Source organism: Nymphalis io, chromosome 27 (genome assembly GCF_905147045.1).
Source record: "Nymphalis io chromosome 27, ilAglIoxx1.1, whole genome shotgun sequence".
Classification (NCBI taxonomy): Eukaryota; Metazoa; Arthropoda; class Insecta; order Lepidoptera; family Nymphalidae; genus Nymphalis; species Nymphalis io.
Window position 1 is genome coordinate 3,928,256 of NC_065914.1, and position 26,785 is coordinate 3,955,040.

A 26,785-nucleotide genomic window follows, 5' to 3' on the forward strand; every position below is an offset into this window, starting at 1 on the left:
TTATATATTTAAACTGAAATAAAATTCATCTTTTAATATCAAATCGATATTACTGAACTCGTTCTATATGAATGCGAGTATTTTTTTTTAATTTTCACAATAGTTGCAATAGTGTAAACGCTTTATTCCCGATGCATTTGGCATTTTCAATTCTAAGCACCGATATTGGCCTTTCTTACTTTCAAGTTAAGTTAAAACTAAACCGAAGCTTCAAATAAAAATACCTCTGCTGTTTGTAAACCAATTCAAATATATACTTTACGTCCTTGCACATAAAGTTCAAAATTCAGTTTCGCCCCTCAGTAAATTTGAAATACAGTATAGTTATATAATTTTAACAAATCAAATATATATATTTCTCTAGAATTTATTTTAATTTTGTTTCGTTAAAAAATTTTATACTATATGATCTAAAAAAATTTATCTTTTTTTACACTTTATTGATATTCTGTGACGTATAAGCTATTTACATAGCAGGTATTGGTACTTATATGGTCGTATGTATATCTACATGTATATTTTAATTTAATAAACTCCCAAACAGTAGTTGTTTTGAAATTTTATTGATCTCTGTTATTTTTACATCAAAGTCAAAAAAATTATTTTAAGTCTGTGGTAGATTTTTCATTTCTGGCAACACTATTAAATTATACCATAGCCCGGACATCTCATTACCCTTAAATAAGAATACACTCTACCCCCCGACTCATATACTAATATATATGGACAAAAAAAAAAGTCAACATTTGTACGATAACAGATAATAAAACAAACAACAGAGGCGTCACAGATACACAAAAATATTAGCCTCAGCTGTGCCGAGTGAAATTTATATTCAATAAATAAATAACAGTCGTCGTCATTCAATGAGATCGTCCAAAATAGCTTCAGTCTATATGAAAAAGTCTAGAATTTTATACATAAAGATAAGTGTTAGTGATTTTATAAAATTAAAAAAAAAAAAAAAATTTCGTATAAAATTGACATGTGCGTGGTTTTTTTTTTTATTATTATTATATCTTAAAAAGTATTTAATGTACTTAGAAATAGATCCGAAAAAATAATACGATTAAATTTATTTATTATAGGTAGAATATAAAAATGTACTTCATAAACCGATTGATTTTTGTCATAGAAACAAATATATAAAATATTATAGAGATCCATATATAATACAGACCTGATAATAGATAAAAATTAAATATAGAGATAAGATACTCAAGTATATTGAATTATCGTCGAAAACCAAAAAAAAAAAAAACAAACAAAAACCAATCAGCATAAAGTGTCAACAACTTATCACTGTTACGAAAAAAAAAGTATATATATATATATATATATATATATATATATATATATACATACATATGTATATAATACAAAAATCACCAACAAATATCGCTCTCTAAAACATTCGATCACAGATTAGCGCGCCGTCGTCGCGTTTACATAACAAATTATATTTAATAATATAATAATAATAATAATAATACGTAAAAAATCTAAAATTAAACAATAAAAACCGCTTAAAGGGTCGTCTAAGTTATTAATCAATGGCATTAAAATCACAGATTCATTTAAAAACGATAAAACTATATTAATCACATTATTAATAATAATAATAATAATAATAAAATTATAATATTTTTTTATAATCACAGTTATCAGACATTTTGCACTTAGAACTAAACGGAATATGAGATTACGTTCGCCGGACGAACGTTCCGCTCTGACGTCACAGCGTGGCGGTGACGTCAGCGCGAAACGCGCGAACGCTCCGCTAACTACGTCACACTTTGTAAACGTACACTCGCTTTCTATGACATCACCTTCGATCTTAACATTACCTATAACTTGCCTATCGAATTGAACACATTTTACCATTCCTAAAGAATTATTCTTACAATAAGATGCCATAGCTTCGCTCGTGTTAATACTGAACAGCTGCCTCATAGAGAGCTTAAAAATAACAATAAATACGCGAATTAAATACGAAACAAACTGACTAAGGAAACGCACGTAAACCGTGCGTTCGGACGAAACGTTAAAATAATCAGTACCGGAAAAAGCGGTCAAATAAAACGCCAAGTAAATAAACAGCGAATCACGCGCGTTAACTACACTAAGACTACCACGACAAGACGCGCGCCGTCTCGCACGCGGTACGCGGTAACCGCGACAAACTTGCGTTTCTAAAAACGCATTCAACGCCTTAAGCGTACGTACGACGCTAACGTACGGAAACTCGGACAAATCGATGCTATTCGAGTACGGGGCGTATGTATGTTTGTCGCTTGTATCGTTCGGTTCGCACGTATCATGCGCGGTCAGGCACGCGGGGAGCACGGGGGGGACACGGGGGAGGGGAGGAAGAGCGGGACGCGAGTCCGCTTTTTCACCGTACTGACGTGGCTTTAATGGTTAAGGGCAATGCTGTTTCTTCGGTTTCTTTAAATTTTCCTCATCGACACCAGATTTCGGCACCTAAGGAACGAATATATATTATATAATACAAATATAAGTATATAATCTAATGGCAGAAGTGATGATAAAGTTCCCAAGGCCGGTGGCGCATTGGTTATGTAAGCGATGGTTAACATTTCTTACAATGCCAATGTCTATGGGCGTTGGTGACTTACCATCAGGTGACCCATAAGCTCGTCCACCTTCCTATTCAAATTCAAAATTTAATAAAAAATTATCTTTATTCATTTCACTTCCAAAGTTCCGATAACAACTTAACCGATACTCGAAACGCCATTATTTCACGAACACAAATGAACAGCAAAGATTATTTAGATCTCGAGCAATGATGACATTTCAGTTCAAAGTCACATCTGTTTATTTATCTTTATATTGGAATCAACTTTTTTTTTTTATACAACAGGAAGGCTGTCGGGTAATCGGCCACCTTCGCATAAATAGCATAGAAGTATGAGCCACCAACCTTGGGAAATAAGATGTTATGTCCCTTGTGCCTGCTACACTGGCTCACTCACCCTTTAAATCGGAACACAAAAACACTACGAGCTGTTTGGCGGTTGAATATATGCATTATAACAAAAATGTTAATAAAATGTAATCAATTATTCTCTTTATTATAAAATAACTCTTTTCAATAAAAAAAATAACATAACGATTACCAGTAGTAGTGGACTTAAAAGGTGAAGATATTTAAAATCACTAAAATTATACAACGAAATGTCCCTTACACTCGGTATAATGTTAACATTTTCACTGCCGTGCACCCGAATTCGTACGGAAACATATTTCATCCGTGTGCCTCACGACTCGGTTCCGAATTATAACTATAGCGACGATAATGTGAAACAAGTTAACTGTATTGATAAACTAACTATAATAAAAAAATGTATGTTTTTTTTTTATTAATATCAATACAGCATGCGTTTTTTTTTTAAATTTATTTCAGATGACAATACAGCACGTGAAAATATTACAATAATATTTAACTGCATTGCGCTTTTCACCTGCTCTCTATTAAATATTTAAATAATTTGTAGATTTTTTATTTTTAAAACGATTATACCGCATTTTTATGTGTGCAATTAAATAAAGCTAACATTAAATAATAATAACGATAAAGTTTCAGTGACATCGCTAGACAGTTACACGTGCATCGTCGTCGATGGACTCTAGAAATGTACGTCAAATTTGTATACGGCATACGGCTTAGTTTTAGTAAATGAGCTTGACAGTTTTTTTTTTTGGGACTGTGTATTGCTGTTGGCCCTACTGGCCTATACAGCGTCACCGGGCGGGATGGGCGAGTTGAACTCAGCCGGATGTTGGGAGCCACTAGGGGCTCGAGAGAGACGGACGTCCTGAGGGGAGCTTGACGGTGAAAGTGTAATAAGATTAGATATTGATTTCTTACCTCAGTGTACCTCTCGCCCTTGAGTGAGACGATCTTGTTGTCCCGGTAGCGGACCATCTTCTTCGGCTCGATCTTCGGAGCGAGCGGTTTGTGCTCCTTGCTGTCGGAATTCTTGTCCACATATGAATATCTGGAAAACGAAATACGACTTCATGAGCGAGATCTTTAAAAAAAACATAATTTTGATGGGGATTTTTGCATAATAATAATATCCTGGGACATTTATCACACACGGCCATCTGATCCCAAATTAAGCTTGTACAAAGCTTGTGCTATGGGAACCAGACAACTGATATACTACATATACTATTTTTCTTTTGTAAATACATACTTATATGGATAATTACACAGAGAATCATGACAAAGTCCTGTCCATGGGTCCATCCAGTCCTGGGTGGATAATATAATATATTAATTTTATCAACATCATTTCTTGATGGTAGGGTGGGGGGGGGGTTTCTATGCGTCGACACACTCACCTGGCGATGATGCGGCTCTTGATCTCGCGGTCGTCGCACAGCGGGGTACGCACGGCGGCGTGCAGAGCGGCAGCGGACAGCGCCTGTCCGTGCTCGCGACGATGCAGCAGCGTGGCGGCGGCGCGCTCCGGGTCGCCGCAAGCAATTGACACGCAGTGCTTTATCTGAAGACACGCGAATGAAAGTTTAAATATGCTTGAATGACTGGATACACGACAGGCACAGGTAGGCCTCCTGCCTTTCCAGGGCTACAGGAAAGGACATGGGGTACCAACAACTCACATGCGTGCGAAGCCAAGGGAATGAGTTAATTGTGTAATGAAACCACTGGGTCTGTAAGTAATATCGTAGTAGTTATGAGCGTCTCTGGTAAGGTTTAGATTTTGCGCCCCCAATCCATATTTTGTGTTAAAAATAAAATTGATGCTTGTTTATAATGGTGTTGTAAAACAAAGGACAATCTTTGTCTATTCGTCCTTTTTTTATAGTACAGGCAGACGAGCGTATGGGCCACGTGATGGTAAGTGATCACCAACGCCCATAGACATTGGCATTGTATAAAATGTTATATATTATATACGCCACCAACCTTGGGAACTAAGATGTTATGTCTCTTGTGCCTGTAAATACAATCGTCCTTCATTATAAACCTCAATATACGCACTTATCCTACCCGTCGTAAATACATAGGAAAATTAGCGTTTTAGTTCATGTGGATTACCTTTTATGGTAAACTTACCTCCATAGCACAAGTGTTCGGGAACATCTCGTGCAACGCGCGACACTGCTCAGCGTACTCCTCGACGTCGAGGAACAAACGACGCTCATTGGTCTCCGAGCTTTCCGAGTTGGAGTGAGAGCTGAAAAAAAACACTTTAAACTTATAACATCTGAATTTTAACTGAAGATTGACAATATTTGTGTGCTTTATTTGAAATATAATATAGAATACAGTACAGTAACAGCCTATTAATGTCCCACTGCCGGGCTAAGGCCTCCTCTCCATTTTGAGGAGAAGGTTTGGAGCTTATTCCACCACGCTGCTCCAATGCGGGTTGGTATACACATGTGGCAGAATTTCAATGAAATTGGACACATGCAGGTTTCCTCACGATGTTTTCCTTCACCGTCAAGCACGAGATGAATTATAAACACAAAAGAAGCACATGAATATTCAGTGGTGCTTGCCCGGATTTGAACCCACGATCATCGGTTAAGATTCACGCGTTCTAGGTCATCTCGGCATAAATCCAGAGTAATCCGACATTCTCCTCCAAATGGAGAGGAGGCCTTAGCCCAGCAGTGGGATATTAACAGGATGTTACTGTTACTGTCTGGATTTAAAGACACCGACGTTGTATCTATCGGGAAATACAGACACAGGAAAAGTATTCACAGCTACTTTGCTATTATAAGTTTAAAACTATTTCTATTTCCTTTTTCAATTAGGAAAATGTAAATTAAAAAAAATTTTTTTTTGTACTAAACTAATCTTTACACGATTATAATAACGTGTGAAAAAATTATGATTATATCATGTAAACTTTTTTTTATAAGCAAATCAATTTGGGCGCTGTCGTATAATTCTTGCTCCGTCCGAGTTTTGACTGTGACGTCACATCGCCGGTTCGTTATTGCGGGCGACTCTTTTGCGATACGCGCGTTGATAATTTTGTATTTATTTTATTCTTCTGTTATTTGACGCCCCACATGTTCTTTTACTTATAAATAATATAACAACGATTATTGATATATTATTTTATGCTCAAATAAGAGCAGTGTTTTCACGTAGACTAACAAAAAATCTACCGAAAGTCGATCTTATGATTGCGGATTCTTTCGCAAATCACTCGAAATATATTAGCGAGCTTATTATTATTGTCGCTTAGAGAAGCAAAAAGGCCAATGGGCAGACCACCCGCCCGATGGTCAGACGATTTTAGGAAATGGTGCTCAATGGATGCGACTAGCACAGGACCGGGAGACCTGGCGCGCCTGTGAGGAGGCCTATGTCCAGCAGTGGATTAATTTGGGCTGAATATGATGATTATTATTGTTTATTTTAATATTTTGTTAATGCAGTTGATAATAACTGTAATCGACAATAAGTCCGTACTCTTCATGTAATCTACTAGTGCTCTCCGCTTTCAATAGATGATAATATACATTTCTTACATTTTAATTTTACGTACAGTTCGGGGTGCGATAGTTACGATATAGAGCCACGGCATATTATTGTAAAATTTTTCCTCTAATGAAAAGTGCAAATAAAACTAACAATCTCGAATGTGAGGGATACAAACATACTATGTCATTGGTAGCGCGCATAGCGATGTGAGGAGCCTACTTTTAATGAAATAATCTGTTACTGGAAGAAACCTTTTTTCATGTAAAAGGAGGGCAAACGAGTAGGAGGATTTCTTGATGGAAAGTGATTACCACTGTCTAAGGACAGCAACACCGAAGTGCTTGCAGGTGCGTTGTCGGCCTTAAAGGAATGCGTAGGCTTAGGCTTTTCTTGAAGGTTCTATGTCATAACGGTTCGGAAAAGTCGCCGGGTAATATGGTTCCGCAGAAATGGCAGGAAATGCTTTAAAAATAGCGCTGTAGTAGTGGATTTCCAGACGTCGAGATGGTATGGATGGAATTTAGAATATAAACGCGATGCCCGGTGATGAAATTCAGCACATGTTATTAATCTAAACAGTTCCTCAGAGCATTCTCCGTAAAGTGATAACATCTTTCCCGCTCAGAGATGAGAGCAGTACTTCATGTGGGGCTGAGTTTTCGCCTTGTAGAATTTTAGGCGAGGAGCTGATGTGAAGTACTGACTTACCTTGTTGAGCACACAAAGCTTTTAGAGGCTAATTTGGCTACACCGTCCAATAGACCGCGGAACCTAACGTCCTGATACTGGATTTGGTGCGAGGCGGTATTCTCAAAATGAGGGGATGGTCATTTTAGAAGTCATCGCGCAAACTTGTGTCGTATTGAGGTTGATTTGTACCAAGTTAGGTTGGCCCCAATCTCAGGCTTTGGTTAATAAAAACTTGTGATTTCAGACACAAGTTTATACTCATCGACGTGTTCCCGACATATATGAGCGCGGTCGGTGTATAAGACGTCTATGTGCTGTCGTCTGCCAACATCGATTGATGCTAATTTGCACATGTCATTAAAATACAGAAAAAGCAGAGTAGGTGGCAGCTTTACGTTTAATTATATACTGTAACATGCCAATTCAAAAGTCCCCTTATAAGCCTATTTAAATGACATTTGTATCATAAGTACTATATTAGACTACGTATTTGACTTTCAAAGAAACATAATATGGTAAAAATCAATTTCAATGGGTCGCAGTCATTAATGATTTTTCAACTTATATCATTAACGATACGGCGTTGTTCACACATCATCTTCAAGATTAACAATAAACGTAAGATTAACTTTGAAATGCATTTTTTATCGATACAAACTCTTATGACAACACTATCGGTATTCATCGTATCAAAGTCTTTATTACGAACATTCTGAAATTCTGAATTATGTTTATATCAAACGAATACCTATAAATAGCCTGTAAAAATTAAATGTTTGATCCTAAAACTAAAAACGTATATATACGGCAAATTTCACTACTAAGGTACTCATATTAAAATGCTCATCACGAAAATATCTACTTGTTTTTGTTGATAATATATATATATATATATATATATATATATATATATATATATATATATTATCAACAAAAACTATAAAAAAAAAACTACGAAAAATACTTTATATATATATATAGAAAAAGTATTTTTCCTGAGTTCTATTTGTAAAATTAGTATGCTTTGGTACTGTATAATAAATATTTGAAAGTTTTTTTTCTATACTGACCGAAATATAAATAAAATCAAGAATAACGCGAAAATTTAGGCGAAATTGTATGGGCGAGCGAGCGACGTTGGGCGATGTGACGTCACGCGTCGATCGCTCCAGAAAATAATTTAAGAACTCGTAACTTTAAAAATTTGTAAAAAAATCATGCAGATATCGTAAAAAAAAAATTTTTCGCCAGTATTTTTTATATTTTAAATATGATTTTTTGTGATCATAAAAAATAAGCTCATCTTCCTAATTATTTGTAAAGTTATTATGAGTAGGTACGACGACGTTATCTCGAGTGCAGGATCGATCCTACGATCCTGACACCATGACACCATGACATTTCTATAATTAGACTTTACCGTTGCGCATGCGTAGAATACATTCTACCTATTGATTCTTATCACATCACCGTCTTGGTAACCTATTTAATCTCAATATTACAGAACCACCGATCCCAAACCAATACGATAGTAACCTAACCAACGAGATAGCCCATAATAGGCAGAAATATTAACCGTTCTGTACATCGCCAATGTTTTTTTTTTTTTTATAGAATAGGAAGGTGGACGAGCATATGGGCCACCTGATGGTAAGTGGTCACCAAACGCCCTTAGACATTGGCATTGTAAGAAATGTCAACCATCGCTTATAGCCAATGCGCCACCAACCTTGGGAACTAAGATTTTATGTCCCTTGTGCCTGTAATTACACTGGCTCACTCACCCTTCAAACCGGAACACAACAATATCAAGTATTGCTGTTTTGCGGTAGAATATCTGATGAGTGGATGGTACCTACCCAGACGGGCTTGCACAAAGCCCTACCACCAGTAAAATTGTTCACAAATCTTGGGAACTAAGATGTTATGTGCCTGTATTTACACTGGCTCACTCACTCGTCAAAGCAGAACAGAAAGACAAAGCAACTTTCATGATGAGGCAAAAGTGATTATAGAAGTCAAGTTGATAATTATAATTTAAATTGTAACGACAGCGCGAAGATGAAGCTTGAAGTCTATTTTGTACATAATAGGTCAGAGGTTAAATTCCGAACATTTTCCTCCAATAAGCTTAAGAGTCACATTTGTTTATACTAACTTTTTCTAAGTGTATATAAAAGAAGAGATAATCAATTATATTTCAAACGAAAATTAAACAACAATAGATTTTCAAAGAGGCAATATCTTTAGCAGACGGTATATAGAGCAGCGAGAGCATCGCTTCACAGGCTTTGGTGGTGTATGTGGTCTTCGATCCGCTCCAAGAAATCCACGAAAATCAACAAATTTCACGACAAATGCAAACAAAACAACAAAAACAGATTTGAACTGAAAATTACCTTTACATTTTCGTATCCAAAACAATTCGTATCCAAAAGTATAAGTTGTTCGCACACTATGCCCGATTAGTGATCCTGGCTAAAAAACACACAAACATTTCTCTTTACAGAGGTTGCCTGGAAGAGGTCACTATAAGTGATAAGGCCGCCTTTGCATACTAAATGTTCGACTTGATATTATATGTTACTAAATGTTTGTAAAGTGTCTGCAATAAAGGATTAATAAATAAATAAATAATAAAATAATTTACATTCGCGAATCTATGCTGATATTTTGAAGCAATTGATAACGACCGATAAAAATTTTTTTTACACACGACAATATGCGAGAATGATCGTAATGCAAAAGGGATGACATTGCACGAAAACCACGCCCATAATGCACGATACGCCCACATAAAGCAATGCTTTGAGCAATGATTGAAAGCGAAGTCATCAAAAGAATCCTGTCTTGTGTAAAAATTAAATTGTACGTACGGTTATTCAATAGTTGCGTTAAAGTATAAACGGCCCAGCGGTAAGAACGCGTGAAACTTAATCATGTGTTTAATTTGTGTTATAATTCACTGGTTCCAGTGGGTCATCTCGGCTTTTTTTTAACAAATTCGCCGACATTCAAAACACCATCTTTTGACGAATCCATAAAAGACAGACTATTCAAGATAGACAGATGATATCGCGTCATTTCAATTATTGGACTATGATATACCTGTATAGTTTTCGTTAAATATATATACACAATGAAAACACGATTATAATATAACCAATATGAAATATAAAATAACGTTTGAATTTGACTTAAATATTTAAAAGATAATGTCCCACTGCTGGGCTAAGGCCTCCTCTCCCTTTTTGAGGAGAAGGTATTGTCCCAGCAGTGGGACATTAACGGGCTGTTACTGTACTGTACTGTACTGTATTTAAAAGATTTTAATATAGAATGAGAGATTCGAGTGACTTCGTAAGCCATCTTTCGAATTATTATATTTAATATTAAAAACACATTAGCAAAAATTATAACTTTCGAATAAAAAATAAGAATATTTTAATAATTAAGTATTAGGTTATTACTTGGTACACAGAAAGCGAAATATAAGTCATTCGGATGAGACAACGCGCTCTTAGATGAATTATAATTTCACAAGCCCTGTCAGTTTTTGGCGAGTCATTAAATATGTTTGTGAACTAGCAATGTCTAAGGACAGCAAGACTTTCCGAGTCCTATTTTTAATAAAATATGATGATAACTGTCTGTCCGAAATAATGACCATTCCTCACATCGTCAGTGCGCCACCAACCTTGGGAACTAAGATGTTATGTCCCTTGTGTCTGTAGTTACGCCTAAGTATTGCTGTTTCGCGGTAGAATTCGAAGAAGCGCAAGACGGCCTTCCAACGGGATTAAATATATTTAATCTTGGTATGCGTCAGGATCTTTGAATTGGTAACCAAAGCTAGCCTTAGTTAACGACTTAACCCCCTATGCACTTAAGCAATGCATATGGACAGATAAATTCTTTATTTCCGCTTAGATCACAATACAGAAAAAGTTTACAAATATAACAATTCTTAAGCGTCATCTGACCATGGGGTCGTTTCCGCCCCACTAAAACAAAACAGTTGCCGAATTAAAAACAATCAATTACTATCACTTAAGGTCAATTATATTTTATTATAACAATTTAAAATAAAGGCTTAAAAAAGTTCTCGAAATACATGGATGAACAAACAAAACGTCTGCCTAAAAAAAAATGTTCATAATGCTGTGTGACGTCACAAATCGGATAAGCATTATCAAGTTACAATGACATCACACCCCTTCGATTAAGTGTACTCACCGGCTCGTCTTAGTGACCGGCGGCAGCATGTCGCTCAGATTCTGCAAATTCAGGCTTATCTTGTCACTGCCGGAAGACTCGTCTGTTGAAAAACAAATATAACAAATTTAAAGCTTCAATAAAATATAATTTATCGTGAAAGCGAAAAATAGACGAGATGTAGAAAAAAAAACTACGAGATTAAATGTATGGATACGAGGCATGCCTTTTATGTTTTGTCGTTTGAAGAAAAAAAACACAACTAGAACCCTATAGTACTTTTTATTGTTTTTCAAAGTATTCACCACGTAGCTTAATACACTTTTCCATTCGCTCAAACCAGTTATTATAACATTTACTCCACTCTAAAGTGGGGGTGTTCAAAGTGGCTAACTTGAAAGCGTCGACTGTTTCTTCACTGGAACCTTTGACCACGAAGACTTTTCTTAATTTTAGGAAATGTAAAGAAATCATTAGGGCTTAGGTCAGGACTGTATGGAGGATGGTCAAGAATTTCTACTTTTTCCTGCTTCAAATACTCAGTCGTTTGACGAGCGCTGTGTGAGCTTGCGTTGTCGTGGTGCAGGATGATGTGTCGCTTTGAGTTAGATTTTCGAAGTTCGGCGATGACTTGTGATAAACAAACTGTGGTATACTACTCTGCGTTAACCGTTCTACGATCTTCAAGTTCAATAGTCGCAACATGGCTGGTTTTTCCAACGAACGTGGCCACCATCTTCTTTGAAGTGCTTCGAGAACGAACAACTTTAGTCGGCTTTGGCTCGTCTTGAAAGACCCAGATTGCAGATTGTTGTTTGGAATCAGGATCGTAGGCATAGATCCAAGATTCGTCACCACTGATGATTTCGTAGACGTGATTTGACTCTCCTCGGTTGAACATTTGCAGAGTTTTCTTACACCATCTGACGCGGGCCGCCTTGTGATCGTCGGAAAGCAGATGCGGTATCCAACGGCAAACTAGCTTTCTCACACCCAGCGCTTCATGCAAGATCTTCTGAATGGTTGTCCCTGAGATGTCTAATAGAGCCTCTATCTCTCGATACGTCACATGACGATCTTCGAGAATTAGTTGTCTCACAGCAATGATGTTATCTTCAGTGAAGGCGGATTTTGGGCGTCCTTCGCGAGATTTGTCACTAACACCACGCTGGAATTCTAAATACCAGCGTTCGACAGTCCACAGACATGGGGCTTCATCACTGAACACAGATGTTAGCTCTTCAAAACACTGAAGCCGTGTCAGGCCTCTTCTAAAGTTGTAGAAAATTATTGCAACAACATTTTCCTTAGAAAGATTCATTTTCGTGCGTAACCTGACAGATTCCAATCGACGCTGTGACTAAACAATAGCATTGATCCTAATACTTTCAACTGTTTTGAGATTAAAAATTTAAACTCATTCGAATATAGAACAGTTCCAAATTCAAAATTGCCGGGAAATATGGAAAGGACAGAACTTAAAAGGCATGCCTAGTACTAAACATTTTTTTTTATTATTTAAATAATTAGGCAGACTAGCTAATGGGCGTTATATCTAGGCATTAGACCAACGAGACAGTCAATAAAATATTAACAAATCCGTAAATCTACTACTAAGATGTTATGTCCCTTGTGCCCGTAGTTACACAGCCTCACTCACCTTTCAAACCGGAAACCGGAACACAACAATGCTAAATACAGCTGTTTGGCGATAGAATATCCGATGAGAAGGTGGTACTTACACAGACGGGCTTGCACAAAACCCTACCATAAGTAAATTATTACTAGCAAGATTACTAGCTGAACAACAACTCCCCCCCCCCCAGCCGACTTCGTACGGATTAAATAAGGAGTTTATCTCGTGCTATTTTTAAATCGATGAGATAAAAACACTCGTTAACCGATCTATTCGCCCGTACTGCGCTAAGGGCGTAGGAATCGTGCAACGCGCCCTATGTATTTTTTCATGCGCATATAAAAATTCTAGTTTTCGCCCGCGGCGGCTTTACTCGCGCGATAAGAAGAGGAGAAAGGGTATTAGATAAAAAAGTACGTTTCTTAAAGTTCAAGCTTGCTCGATACTAATTTTCATATGTCCCTTGTGCATGTATTTACACTGACTCACTCACCCTTCAAACCGGAACACCACAATACTAAGTATTGCTGTTTAGCGGTAGAATATCTGATGAGTGAGTGGTTTTTTATTATATAGAATAGGAAGGCGGACGAGCATATGGGCCACCTGATGGTAAGTGGTCACCAAACGCCTTTAGACATTGGCATTGTAAGAAATGTCAACCATCGCTTATATAGCCAATGCGCCTTGACTAACCTTGGGAACTAAGTTTTTTTTATTTTTTAAGATTTTATGTCCTTTGTGCCTGTAATAATACTGGCTCACTCACCCTTCAAACCGGAACACAACAATAACAAGTACTGCTGTTTTGCGGTAGCATATCTAATGAGTGGGTGGTACCTACCAAACGAGCTTACACAAGGCCCTACCACTCGTAAATGCGTAATATACGTTTCAAATCGAATCAATTTTCTCTTATTGTTATAATATCGATTATATAATAATATATTTATTTTTAACTTTTTAAACCATAAACAAAATCAAACAGCTGAGATGGCCCAGTGGTAAGAACGCGTGTATCGTAACCGATGATTGTGGGTTCAAACCACTGAATATTCATGTGCTTAATTTGTGATTATAATTCATCTCGTTATACGGTGAAGTATCCATTAAATCAACGGACCAATTATCCAAGATGGCGTCACATCAATATTGTAATACAGACGTAAAATTTATGCATTGTAAATCTCTATCCAGCATTCACCGGGGCCAGCTCTAGTGCGCAAATGCAGTATCGATTTGTTTTCAATCAAGGCTCCTGTGAAGTCACGTTTCATATTTTATCGCACTCTTACTGCCTTGCTATATTTCATCTGTAACGCCTGTATCCCACAACTTGCATCTGTTGCATATTTCATGCAAAAAATTTCAAAAGATAAACTTTTGTCTCAAATACCTTATCACCAATAATTTATTTTATTTTTCTTTTTTTTCCAGAACTCGTTCATATTATATACTTGTAATTTATATTTACATTTATTTATTTGTTTGCTTTTGTAATAGATTTATGTTATTTTATTTATTATTACCGCACCACCTACATCCCATGAGTTATTTCTTACACCGTTGGTTGCCTGGAAGAGATCGCTATGTTGCGATAAGGTCGCCAAAGTTGTATGCTACTCATAATTACGTTGTATCCATGTTTTGTATTGTTTTTAATCTTTGTAGTGTACAATAAATTATAAAGTTGTTTTGATTATTTAAAAGAAAAAAATATATGTTGAAGAATTTCCCTGCCGATATAAGCACTTCGCTCTATATCATTTATGAATTATTATATATGAAAATTATTATTTACTAGCGACCCTTCCGGACTTCGCACGGATAGTATAGACATAAGTCATGGTTTACGCGGCGCAGCGCAATAAAGCTCGCAGTCGGCATGATTTTTTCCGACATCTTCAACAAACAATTGACACAAAATCGTAATGAATTATTCACATAACCGTTCCTCATAAATCAATACGTCCATTGGTGAAAACCGCAACCCGCATTGGAGCAGCGTGGTGGAATCTCCAAACCTTCTCCTCAAAAAAAAAAGGAGGGGAGGCCTTAGCCCAGCAGGGACATTCACAGGCTGTTACAGTATGATAATCAATTCGATAGTTATTGAGTGTATCAGGTTAAGAGAGAAAAAACAGACAACAGATTGCACTGCCATAATTTAAAATGAAATTAAAAATAAAATCTAATTTAATAAAAAACGTCACGTAAAACAATCAACGCATAATACAAAAGAAAGGGAAACTGAATAGATAAGAACGTAAGTCTGCGAAGGCAATATAAATTTAAAAAAAAACAAGCTCGTCTGGATGAAATCGCTGGTAAGCGATAAAAACTTGCACTGCATTTAAATTACGTATCTATTTTATCTTTTAAAAAAACAAATAAAGTTAAGTAATTATGATAGAAATATAAACTTACTATGTTATGAAAGCATATTAAGAACAACCCTTGTCACAAGTTTGCGATTCCTTTTTTTTTCGCATAATAAAGTAACAAACTTTCATAGTTTGTCCTACTGCTGAGCTAAAACCTCCTGTCTTTTTTTTGGTTTGGAGCTTATTCCACCACGCCGCTCCAATACGGGTTGGTGGAATACACATGTGGCAGAATTGAAAATAGACACATGCAGGTTTTCACCGTCAAGCACGAGATGAATTATAAACAAACACAAATTAAGCACATCTAAATCTAATTAATCTTAATTCCCAAGGTTGGTGGCACATTGGCTATAAGCGATGGTTGACATTTCTTACAATGCCAATGTCTAAGGGCGTTTGGTGACCACTTACCATCAGGTGGCCCATATGCTCCACCTTCCTATTCTATAAAAAAAAAACATGAAAAATCAGTTGCGCTTGCCCGGGTTTGAACCCATGATTACGATTTACGCGTTCTAACCACTAGGCCATCTAGACTATTTTCGTATAATGTTTTTAATAATATACATTACCATAACTATTATAGAATATTTTTGCCATAGTTTTCATTCGCATAATATTATTAACAGTAAATTTGTGTGATGTAATAGATAAAGGTGCGGCGGGGAAGTCCCTTGAGCTCCTAAGCCATACGCAATATGTTTGCAACATATTTTTGACGGGCCGGTTGACGTGATTAGTAGTCGTGAGTTCGATTCCCACCCAGGACAGACATTTGTGTTCATACACATGTCTGTTTGTCTTGAGTCTGGGTGTAATTATCTATATAAGTATGTATTTATAAAAGAAAAGTAGTATATATAGTATATCAGTTGTCTGGTTTCCATAGTACAAGCTCCGCTTAGTTTGGGATCGGATGGCCGTGTGTGAATAAAATCCCAGGATATTATTATTATTATAACCAATATGTTTACATACATATAACAGATATACAAAACTTACCTTTTCCCTTTAATATATTTATGCTTTGGAATGTTATGCGTAAATATAAATAGGATAAACAAAAGTATGCAACGTTATATTCTCTTAAAATGCTATGCAAATGAACAGGAACCTGACTTGTCTGTCTGTGATCAAAATAACTGCCTCTTTTTATGTTAATATGACTATTTGCGAGTTACTTAAACCGAAACAAATTTTATTTTTTTTTATTTTAGTCTGTTTGTCCAGGGTAATCTTCAAAACTGCAAAAACTACAAATGAAAATATATGATATATTATAAGTAGTTTTCTAAGGTGTCCTTTAATTTTTATTTCATCAAAATCAGTTCACGTATGTAACATTGTTGTATACTGTTTTAGACTTATCTATATAAAAAAACTGGCTTTGATATCAAAATAACTGCCTCTTTTTCGGTTAATATGTATATTTGCGATTTACCAAAACCAACACTTTATTTCAAATTGACATTATGTACGTAAGGCTGTTATTGTATTATGTACGTTAAAATGGCAGTCATAAAAGGGTTTTATACCCAAACTGAATTCCACGCTAGCGAAGCCGTCTTGCTAGTGTAAAATAAAACACGTTAATATAACTAAATCAATTATTATAGTTTCCTGTATTATAGTAAATATAAAATAGTACCAGCCTGTGAATGTCCCACTACTGGGCTAGGGCCTCCTCTCCCTTTTTGAGGAGAAGGTATTGAGCTTATTCCACCACGCTGCTCCAATACGGGTTGATGGAATACACATGTGGCGGAATTTCAGTGAAATAAGACACATGCAGGTTTCCTCACGATGTTTTCCTTCACGGTAAAGCACGAGATGAATTATAATCACAAATTAAGCAAATGAAAATTCAGTGGTGCTTACCCGGGTTTGAACCCACGATCATCGGTTAAGACTCACGCCTTCTTACCAATTACTTTAAAGTATTGATCGCCCATTGGTCGAAATTAGACCATAATCATTATTCAAAATTTGAGGATAACATACATGATTTAATTTTTTTTATTCTACCCTTGTTTCTATTTTTTATTGATAAAATTAAAGCTCATCAATATACACGAAACAAAATAAATCGGTTGACAAACAGAGAAGAAGGTACTGTTTTGTCTCTCTCTCTATTTTATAAATAGACTAGCCGTGTGCTCGATGGGACATCCAAACGAAAACATCATTCAGAAACCCATTGAATTTTAAAGTCCCTTTCATCCCCAATTTCACGCATTAGAATTTCGAAAACACTGTAATAGCTTTTACTCATAAAACCGAATCATAATCACCGTTTATAATTGTAATTTTCAAAACTTAAGTTTCATCCATTTAAGTGATTCATTTTAAAAAAACCAAAGCAAAAATATAACATACGCCTAAATACCGATTCCCGTATTTCTAACACCAGAAATGACGAATTTCCTTACGAACTATAATTGTCCATTAAACTCCTTTCTGCTCACCTACTTATATAAGGAATTTCTATGAAAATTTTATGCTGTTAGACCCAGCGGTTGAGGCTGTGCGTGGTAAGCCAATCGGCCATTTTGAATTCCTTAAGAAGATGCAAAGCATAAATGAAATTACAATATAAATTGGCATATTAAATAAGAGAGAAATAATACTACTCACCGGTGTTGGACATGGTGTCCGACTCGTCTCTACGGGACAGCTCAGCCTCCACCTCCAGGATCCAGGAGCAAACGAGGCCGGGGTCAATGCTCGCAAACTTCGGAATGTAAGCCGCCATCATTTCAATGAAACCTGTGCAATATATTCAGTTCTTGAACACTTATAGATCATAATAATTTGGTCGGCCGTAAAAGATCACAAGGCAATGTAAAGAACTGGAGGCGGAAGAATAATCCAGCTGGAGAAATTTACTTGACCTGGCTAAGGTCGGGCCAGGTTCAGACGATAATACTTATGAGTTTTTTTGTAAGTAATCATAACAACATTTCCAGGTCTCCGGCTGTAAAACATAATACAATTACTGGTGGTAGGGCTTTGTGCAAGCTCGTCTGGATAAGTACTACACACAAATCAGATATTCTACCGCAAAACAGCAGTACTTGGTATTGTTGTTTTCCGGTTTGAAGGGTGAGTGAGCCAGTGTAATTACAGGCACAAGAGACATAACATCTTAGTTCCCAAGGTTGGTGGCGAATTGGCGATGTAAACGATGGTTTTTTTTTTTATATTCGCCGGGAGGGCAAATGACTCTACTCCACCTGATGGTAAGTGGTAGTAGAGTCCAAACGCGACGACGGCCAGTACAGACGGGAAAAACGTTCTGCACTAGCCGCCTTCGCCTTGCCGGCCCGCAAGATGCCTCTTCACGCCTCGTTTGAAGGAACCCGGGTTGTAAGAGGAGGGGAACACGTGAGCTGATAAGGAATTCCATTTTTTGGAAGTGCAACAAAGAAAGGAGTTGCCAAATTTCTTTGTTCGCGATGGAATTGATGTCACAGTTTTTTTCTTACAATGCCAATGTCTATGAACGTTGGTGACCTCTTACCATCAGGTGGCCAATATGCTCGTCCGCCTACCTATTCAATAAAAAAAAATACAAATATGATTACTAATATTATAATTGCGCGAAAGTGAGTTTTGTATGTTTGTTACGCTTTCACGTGTTAACTACTGAACCGTTAATCATGAAAATTTGCATACACGTTGACATGATAATGTCCTCCAAATCGATTTCGGCCACGGCGGCCAATATTAGGAGATATTAGCCAACTACGCATATAGATAGAGATATTATATTCACAAGTGTGTGCGCAAACAGGTGCACTCTCTATTCCCTGACTCTCATAATCCGATGGGACGGCGATCCGACACAACCGGAAAGAGTTCAGGCGCAAGACCAATAACTTTACGTGCTTTCCGAGGCACGGAAGTGTACACACTTCCAACTTCCAGATTCCGGGCTGCTACTGAGAATTTTCTGACAGAAAAACCCAATACCTTCGGGTCTGCGGCCTTACATCAAGCCACTAGACCAACGAGACAGTCAGATAATGACATACGGTACGTAACAAATAAATATTTTTAGTACTTTTATTTTTAATCAATCAACAGCCAATCGTTGTCCACTGCTGAACATAGGCCTCTCCCAAGGTGCGCCAAAGCTCCCTGTCCTCCGCCTTCCGCATCCAGTTGGTGCCCGCCACCTTCTTAAGGTCGTCGGTCCACCTGGCTGGAGGGCGCCCTACGCTGCGCTTGCCGATTCGCGGTCTCCACTCTAGGACTCGTCTGCTCCAACGGCCATCGGTCCTACGACATACGTGACCAGCCCACTGCCACTTCAGCCTGCTAATTTTGCAAGCTATGTCGGTGACTCCGGTTCTTTTCCGGATAATCTCATTTCTGATCTTATCCTTCAAAGATACTCCGAGCATAGCTCGCTCCATAGCACGCTGAGCGACTTTGAATTTGTGGACTAGTCCCGCAGTTAGTGTCCACGTTTCGGCACCGTATGTCATGGCAGGTAAGACGCATTGGTTGAAGACTTTCGTCTTCAAACATTGCGGTATAGACGACTTGAGGACTTGACGAAGGTTGCCAAATGCTGCCCATCCCAAGCGAATTCTTCGATCGGCTTCCTTCTCGAAGTTGTTCTTACCGACTTGTATTACCTGTCCTAGGTAGGTATATTCACTAACAACTTCGAGAGGTTTCCCCTCGACGTATATCGGTCCCGGCACGACATGCCTATTGAACATGACCTTGGTCTTGTCCAAGTTCATACCGAGACCGACACGCCGGGAAGACTCGCCTAGGCTACGCAGCATTTCGGTAAGTTGTTCCAGCGACTCTGCTATGATGACGATATCGTCGGCAAATCGAAGGTGTGAGATGTACTCGCCGTTTACATTGACTCCATACCTAGTCCAATCCAGCGTTTTGAAAACGTCTTCCAACGCGTTGGTGAACAGTTTCGGGGATATTACATCCCCCTGTCTCACCCCTCTGCGCAGTTGGATCGCCTTCGTCTTACAGTCCTGGATGTGGACAGTCATTGTAGCGGCGTTGTACAGACATCTCAGTACCTCGATATATCTCCAATCGATATGACATCTCTGCAATGAGTCGAGCACTGCCCAGGTTTCGATGGAGTCGAAGGCTTTCTCGTAGTCCACATATGCCATACACAGCGGCTGATTGTACTCTTCGGTCTTCTGCACAATCTGCCGAACAGTATGGATGTGGTCCACGGTGCTGTAGCCTGATCGAAAGCCGGCTTGCTCTGGGGGCTGGAACTCGTCAAGTCGTCTGGCGAGACGGTTTGTGACGACTCTAGAGAACAGCTTATACACGTGACTCAGGAGGGAGATTGGTCTGTAGTTTTTCAAGAGGGTTTTATCACCTTTCTTGAAAAACAGTACCACCTCACTCCCGCTCCACGCTTCCGGGGTCTTGCCATGTTCGATGACGGAATTAAAGAGGCTTGCTAGCTCTTTCAGGACCGGAGTCCCGCCTGCCTTAAGCAACTCTGTTGTGATTCCGTCATCTCCCGGAGCTTTGTTGTTTTTAAGCTGTTCTAGAGCCGCCCTAATCTCTCCTTGGTCAACGACCGGGAGCTCCTCGGAGTAATTGCGCATAAGAGGGGCGCGCTGGTCATCAATACTGATTCCCACGGGTTTATCCGATCTTGAAGATATTTTTAATAGCTACATTTTATTAACAATTCCAACACGCCGATCCAATACGGGTCAGTGGATGTGTATCCGGAATTCCAGAACACGCAATGAATTCTTCTCGGTCGTTTACTTCATTGCTGAAGGTCGTGTCCACTCTGATCTAGGGTCTGGGTCACGATCTCTGTGAATTTTCTCCAGTCCTTCCTGTCCTCAGCTTTCCTCAGGGCTGTAGTCACTTGGAGACCAGTGAGGTTGGTAACTTGATCCGACCATCGTGTGGGGCAGCGGCGACTTGGTCGTTTTCCCTCTACTTTGCCAAGCACCATCAGCTTGTCGAGGCTGTCAGGCTGCCTTCGCGCTATATGACCAAAATGACGAAGGACACGCTGGTAGCAAATACTTGATAATCTCGTTTTTATGTGCAGTTGTTACAGGATCGAGACATTAGTTCTCTTGGCCGTCCACGGTATGCGCAGCATTCTTCGCCAGCACCACATCTCGAACGCGTCGATCTTCTTCCTCTCCAGTGAGCGAATTGTCCAGGTTTCCGAGCCATAAAGAAAGATGGAGAATATCAGAGTCTGAACGAGCCGTTTTTTCGTTTTATTCGATATTTTCCTGTTCTGTCATATTCGGGTTAGTTTGCTCATTGCAGACTTGGCCATTTGAGATCGTCGCCGGATCTCCTTTTCACAGCCTCCTTGGTCGGTCAGTAGTGAGCCGAGATAAAAAAACTCAATTAGTGTACCAGTCCTATCTACTATTAAAACTTCAGTCTTTACTCTATTGACTGTTAGACGAACCTGCTCGCTTTCGTGTTGGACTCTTCTGAAGAGTTCGCCAAATTCTTCTTCGGTTCACGCGATTAAAGTGGTATCATCTGCGTATCGAAGGTTGCTAATCTTCGTCCCGCCTATCGAAATGCCGCCCTGCCAGTCATCTAAAGCCCTTCTCATGATGAATTATATGCACAAATTAAGCACATGAAAATTCGGTGTGTGTGTGCCTGCGAAACTCATCCACCAACCAATGGTTCGACCACTGGGCCACCTCACATGTAGTGATTGTAAGATAAAACACATACAAGACGGTCTATTTCACCTAAAATGTAATCATTTGTCAATTTTGAAATTAAACTATTAAAAAGATATCGGAGTATGCGACGCTATTATTAATACTACAATTTTCCGTAGCCGCCATTATGATCGAAATCAAAACAAAGATTTATTGATCGATTGCGTAATATAAGCACCGTCATAGCGTTTACAATTTAAAATAAAACAGTTGATTCTATTTACACATACGCATAATTATTTTTTAATTAGTGATTTTAAAAGGCTGAGGTGCAATTTTTTATATATACTTATGTGTTTAGGTAATTTTACTAATTACTTTTCTCCCTTTTCACTGTGCATGCCAGCAGAGACGGACCGTGACTTTGTCGGGCGGGGTCTACCTAATTAATCAACTAATTTATATATTGTCAAAAAACTGTTTTGATAATGTGTAATAGGAACACGATACAGGGTAAAAGAGACACACAAACAGCACTGAAATATCCTTGAAAAAGATATCAATATGTTAAGTGTAGTAAGTGCCGGAATCAACCTTATCATCCCCTGGGCACTGTAAAAATTATTACCAACGCGTTATCGAAATTTTGTACAAAAATGGATAAATTTTCGACATACAATTCTTAAATAAATAAAATGACTCATTCTGCCGCACAAGCCCCAAATGCCTTTGTAAATAAATGTAATAAATCCAGCGCTGTGTAAATACATCTATACTTCTGGACTAATATTATAAAGCGACATCATTGATTTTTTTGTGTGTTTGTTTCTACTGGATAAACTCAAAATCTAATAAATCGATTTTAATAATTAACCCATAGAACGCTTCATTATAAGCGAGTGACATAGAATGCAATCTATTTTCAATAAAATTAACCCTTTTTTTTAAATTGCTATAATGACACCCAAGGTATCAAAAAAATTCCTACAAAATATCTATAAAGATAATTGCTCAACCCGAATCAAATTGGGGCGGGTCGCGTTATTATATAAATTTCTAGCTTTTGCCCGAGGCTTCGCTCGCGTGTGTGTTGGGGAGGTGTTATTTATCTTATGTAATTTTATATGAGATTTTTTTTGGCTGTCTCTTGTAAATGTGGGACGGGCCCAGGATTGATTGGTAACTTTTTTTCTTTATACTTACTCAATAAAAACAGGAAATATTTTATGAGATGAAAGCTTCACAGATTCCTTTCTATTATAAATAAAATATGAGAAATGTTCGTTCTTTATAACGTTTATATTATAGGTGAGCGGATGGGCGAATAAGCCTGACGGTAAGTGGTCACAACCGCCCATAGACAATGGCGATGTAAGAAACATTAACCATTCCTTACAAAGTCAATGCACCACCAACCTTCGGAACTAAGATTTTACACAGCAATAGTTACACAGACTCACTCACCCTTTAGACCGAAATGCAACAATACTAAGTATTGCTGTTTAAAGGTAGAATATCTGATGAGTGGGTGGTACCAACCCAGATGGGCCCGCACAAAGTCCTACCACCTAGTAACTTATTAGTAAGGTTAACCAAAAAAATTAGGATTAGTCGTCCGCCTACGAATAAAGCTGACAGTGAAGTAAAGCTTTATCTGCATATCAGAGGAGGGAGGTGTTATTCTTTTTCTATTCAAAATTTCATGATGATCGGTTAACAAGTTAAGATTTTAAAGTGTTACTAACACAAACACACATGTAAACAAAAAAACCTAATCATTTAAAACTCAAGAACAAAGATATCTATTTTAAATTTCCTTTCCTATTTAATAAAGTGTATAAGAGAAATAATATCAATTGTTTTTCAAACAATTTAAAAGACACGCTGCATTATGACAAATAACAACTTCTTCTTTTTTAGAATGTATTTGCAGAAAATTTTTGACATAATCAGACATCAATTAAGTCAGTCGGAAATTATATATTTTAATTTGTTCAATTGGAAAGAATGATACAATCAAAGGGTGTTAACTTTGGACAGTACAAACTTTACGGATATTCATATCGGTACAAGACCGCATTAGTATCCTATTGTCACAATAGACCGTCCTATACCTACACCTATTTAGATGTGATACTAATTAGGTATCTAAATAGGCCTTTATTTAAATCATAAGCAGTTGATTAGATGCAATTGAATGTTGTAACTGTGACTTTAATAAATAATAATAAATAATTCCAATGCAAATCAAATATTTACAACGTAACTTATTAATTAATTAAACGCAGATTAATCTCTCTTTGTCATCATTGATTTCGAATTTGAATGATACAATATTGTTTAGCTAATCAGGACTTAATTGGGTAAAACTAGATTAAGGTAGATGTTAAAGTTTCATGTGGGTGTGAAACATTTATTAGATTAAGAGAATTTATTCTCATAGGAAGTATAAATTTGACATCAATTTAAGGGGTATAAATAAAAATGGCGCCAATAAAGTACATAAGGAAACATTCTAGACTATTCTATGCAAATTAAATAATAAAATCAATATGAATGAAGGATTCATTTATTTAAGTTTTGTGTTCTTTCGTAGTATAATTTTTCACTTATCAATACTTAGAAAGGTCAGAAGTCTTTTGTTAGGGTGATGACGAATGCTTCGAAGTTGTCTTGCTTTTAGAATTATTGTAAACACTATCTTCACCTACTGGAAGATGGTAATACAAAATATCTCTTTTCTAAGTTATCATTAATAAATAAAATAAATTTATATAAAGTTAATTGCTCCTGGAATATCATATATCTGTATGATTTGTAGCTATAATATATACAAACTGCTTAAATAAAAAAGGCAAAAAATATATATATTTATAAATAATTTTTTTTTTTTTAATAATTTAATATTTTTTAACAAATTAAAAGTAAAAGCCATAATATAATATATACAAAACACATCCTAATTATTTTATTCAATAATGTTTTTATTGTTTCTAGTAAGATTTTAATATTTTTTTAATGCAGTCTTTGTTCAAAGATATATGACATTTTTTCAGGAAATATATATAAATGAAATCTATAGCATTTTTTTTACCTTCAACGTCAAAGCACGGGTCCTGGGAAGCTGCTTCAAGGATAGAAATCACATAGGCGAGTACTATGTCGTCGATAGCCGAAACATCCGCGGATGGGATGTTTTTCTCAATAAAGTGAAATAAACTCTCCTTAACATGGCACTCTTGATCGGTTATGGCACTCATTTTCCACTAAAACAACAAATGAACAAAGTAAAGTCTTAAATTTATTCGCTATAACACCTATTTCTTTATGATCGTTACGCGTCGATAAACAAAACAAAACGAACATTAAAAACACAGTATAGCTACTATTCGGACAGTTATTATACCTCTTCTTCGTCCTTCGCGATATCAGGGAGGTTTATTAATAAATTAATTGATTTTCACTGGTTAAAAGTCAGTAGTATGAAAAGCACTGAAAATCAATACAAATGGTCGCTTTTTTAAATAAACAAGTCTTGTTATTCTGTATTGAAGCAAAGACATATGCGATAAAGCCAGATGTTTGAAATGTTATTCATATAAATTAAAAGCATAAAAATTGATATTACAATAGATTTTATATAATTAATACCACTTATAATGTAATATTTGTATATTTAAAAAAAGTAAAATGTTCGAACATTTTACTCATTCCGAACGTAGTTTGTCGATGTCAAAATATAACTGCATACTTAAGTTGGTACTACATTATACATAGTTAGCATTTGGCGCTCCTTTTTCGATTGTATGAAGAAATGTATAATGGTTTGTATGTAATCATTCTGTTTTACTTAATAATTAATTAAAATTTAACTTAGCCTAACAATTATTTTAAAGATTTCAATTTTTTGTGTTTTGTCCGACCATGATTAAATTAATATTTAGAATTTATAAAACTTTTAATGAATATTTAATTTAACGGGACATTTACATCTTTTTATCGATCTTAAATCTTTCTCTCAGACCTCCATTTTCTCTTGACTGCTAATCATAGTAATTTCATCCTCTTTGCACATCACCACATACTATATTTATTAAATTAAAAAAAAAATAAAGGTTAGATTAATAAAAAGACACATTTATTTTCTATTCATATATTCTCAATTAAAATTTTAAAATATAACGAACAATTATATTTAATATTCTTAACATTATCTAAAATAATAGGTAAACACAACGCCAAATTCACAACTACATGTTTTATGTAACAATAAAAGAGTTTTTAAAGGATGGGCTCAGCGATTTTTAATAATATTTAAACGACTTTTATAAGCGATTTACTCTAGCATTGTTAATTTTTTTAAATGCATTGACAATGAATAAAATATGGTTTTATTTGTATCATAACTAATTAGAATAATAAGACAACTTATTAGGAACATTTTTGAAATAAATTTGATCACAACGTTTATTTTTATCTCTGGGTAATGAGTATTTATATACTTTTAAGTGCATGCTACAACTATCGAAGTGAGAAGTTATTAGAATTTAATTTTGAAGGTTTTTGCCACCAATATTTAAAAAAAAAGTTAAGATCACACAACAGTTTCAAATTACACCTAGTAAAATATAAATAGAGATAAATATTACATCTGTTGAAATGAACATTTCAAGACTATAATAAATTGATGTAG

The 26,785-nt window shown here is 36.5% G+C and overlaps 1 protein-coding gene across 1 annotated transcript; it reads right to left on the reverse strand.

Annotated features, from left to right (window-relative positions):
* Positions 1 to 1,393: 1,393 nt before the first annotated feature.
* LOC126778907 (CUE domain-containing protein 2) lies at positions 1,394 to 25,575 on the reverse strand. The gene is made up of 8 exons (XM_050502661.1): positions 25,499 to 25,575; positions 25,187 to 25,358; positions 18,065 to 18,196; positions 11,429 to 11,510; positions 5,114 to 5,234; positions 4,375 to 4,538; positions 3,896 to 4,025; positions 1,394 to 2,484 (listed from the first exon to the last, which is right to left on the reverse strand). Exons 2-8 carry the CDS (start codon positions 25,350 to 25,352, stop codon positions 2,422 to 2,424), a joined length of 858 nt encoding a protein of 285 aa, XP_050358618.1. The 5' UTR covers positions 25,353 to 25,358; positions 25,499 to 25,575; the 3' UTR covers positions 1,394 to 2,421.
* Positions 25,576 to 26,785: the final 1,210 nt, after the last annotated feature.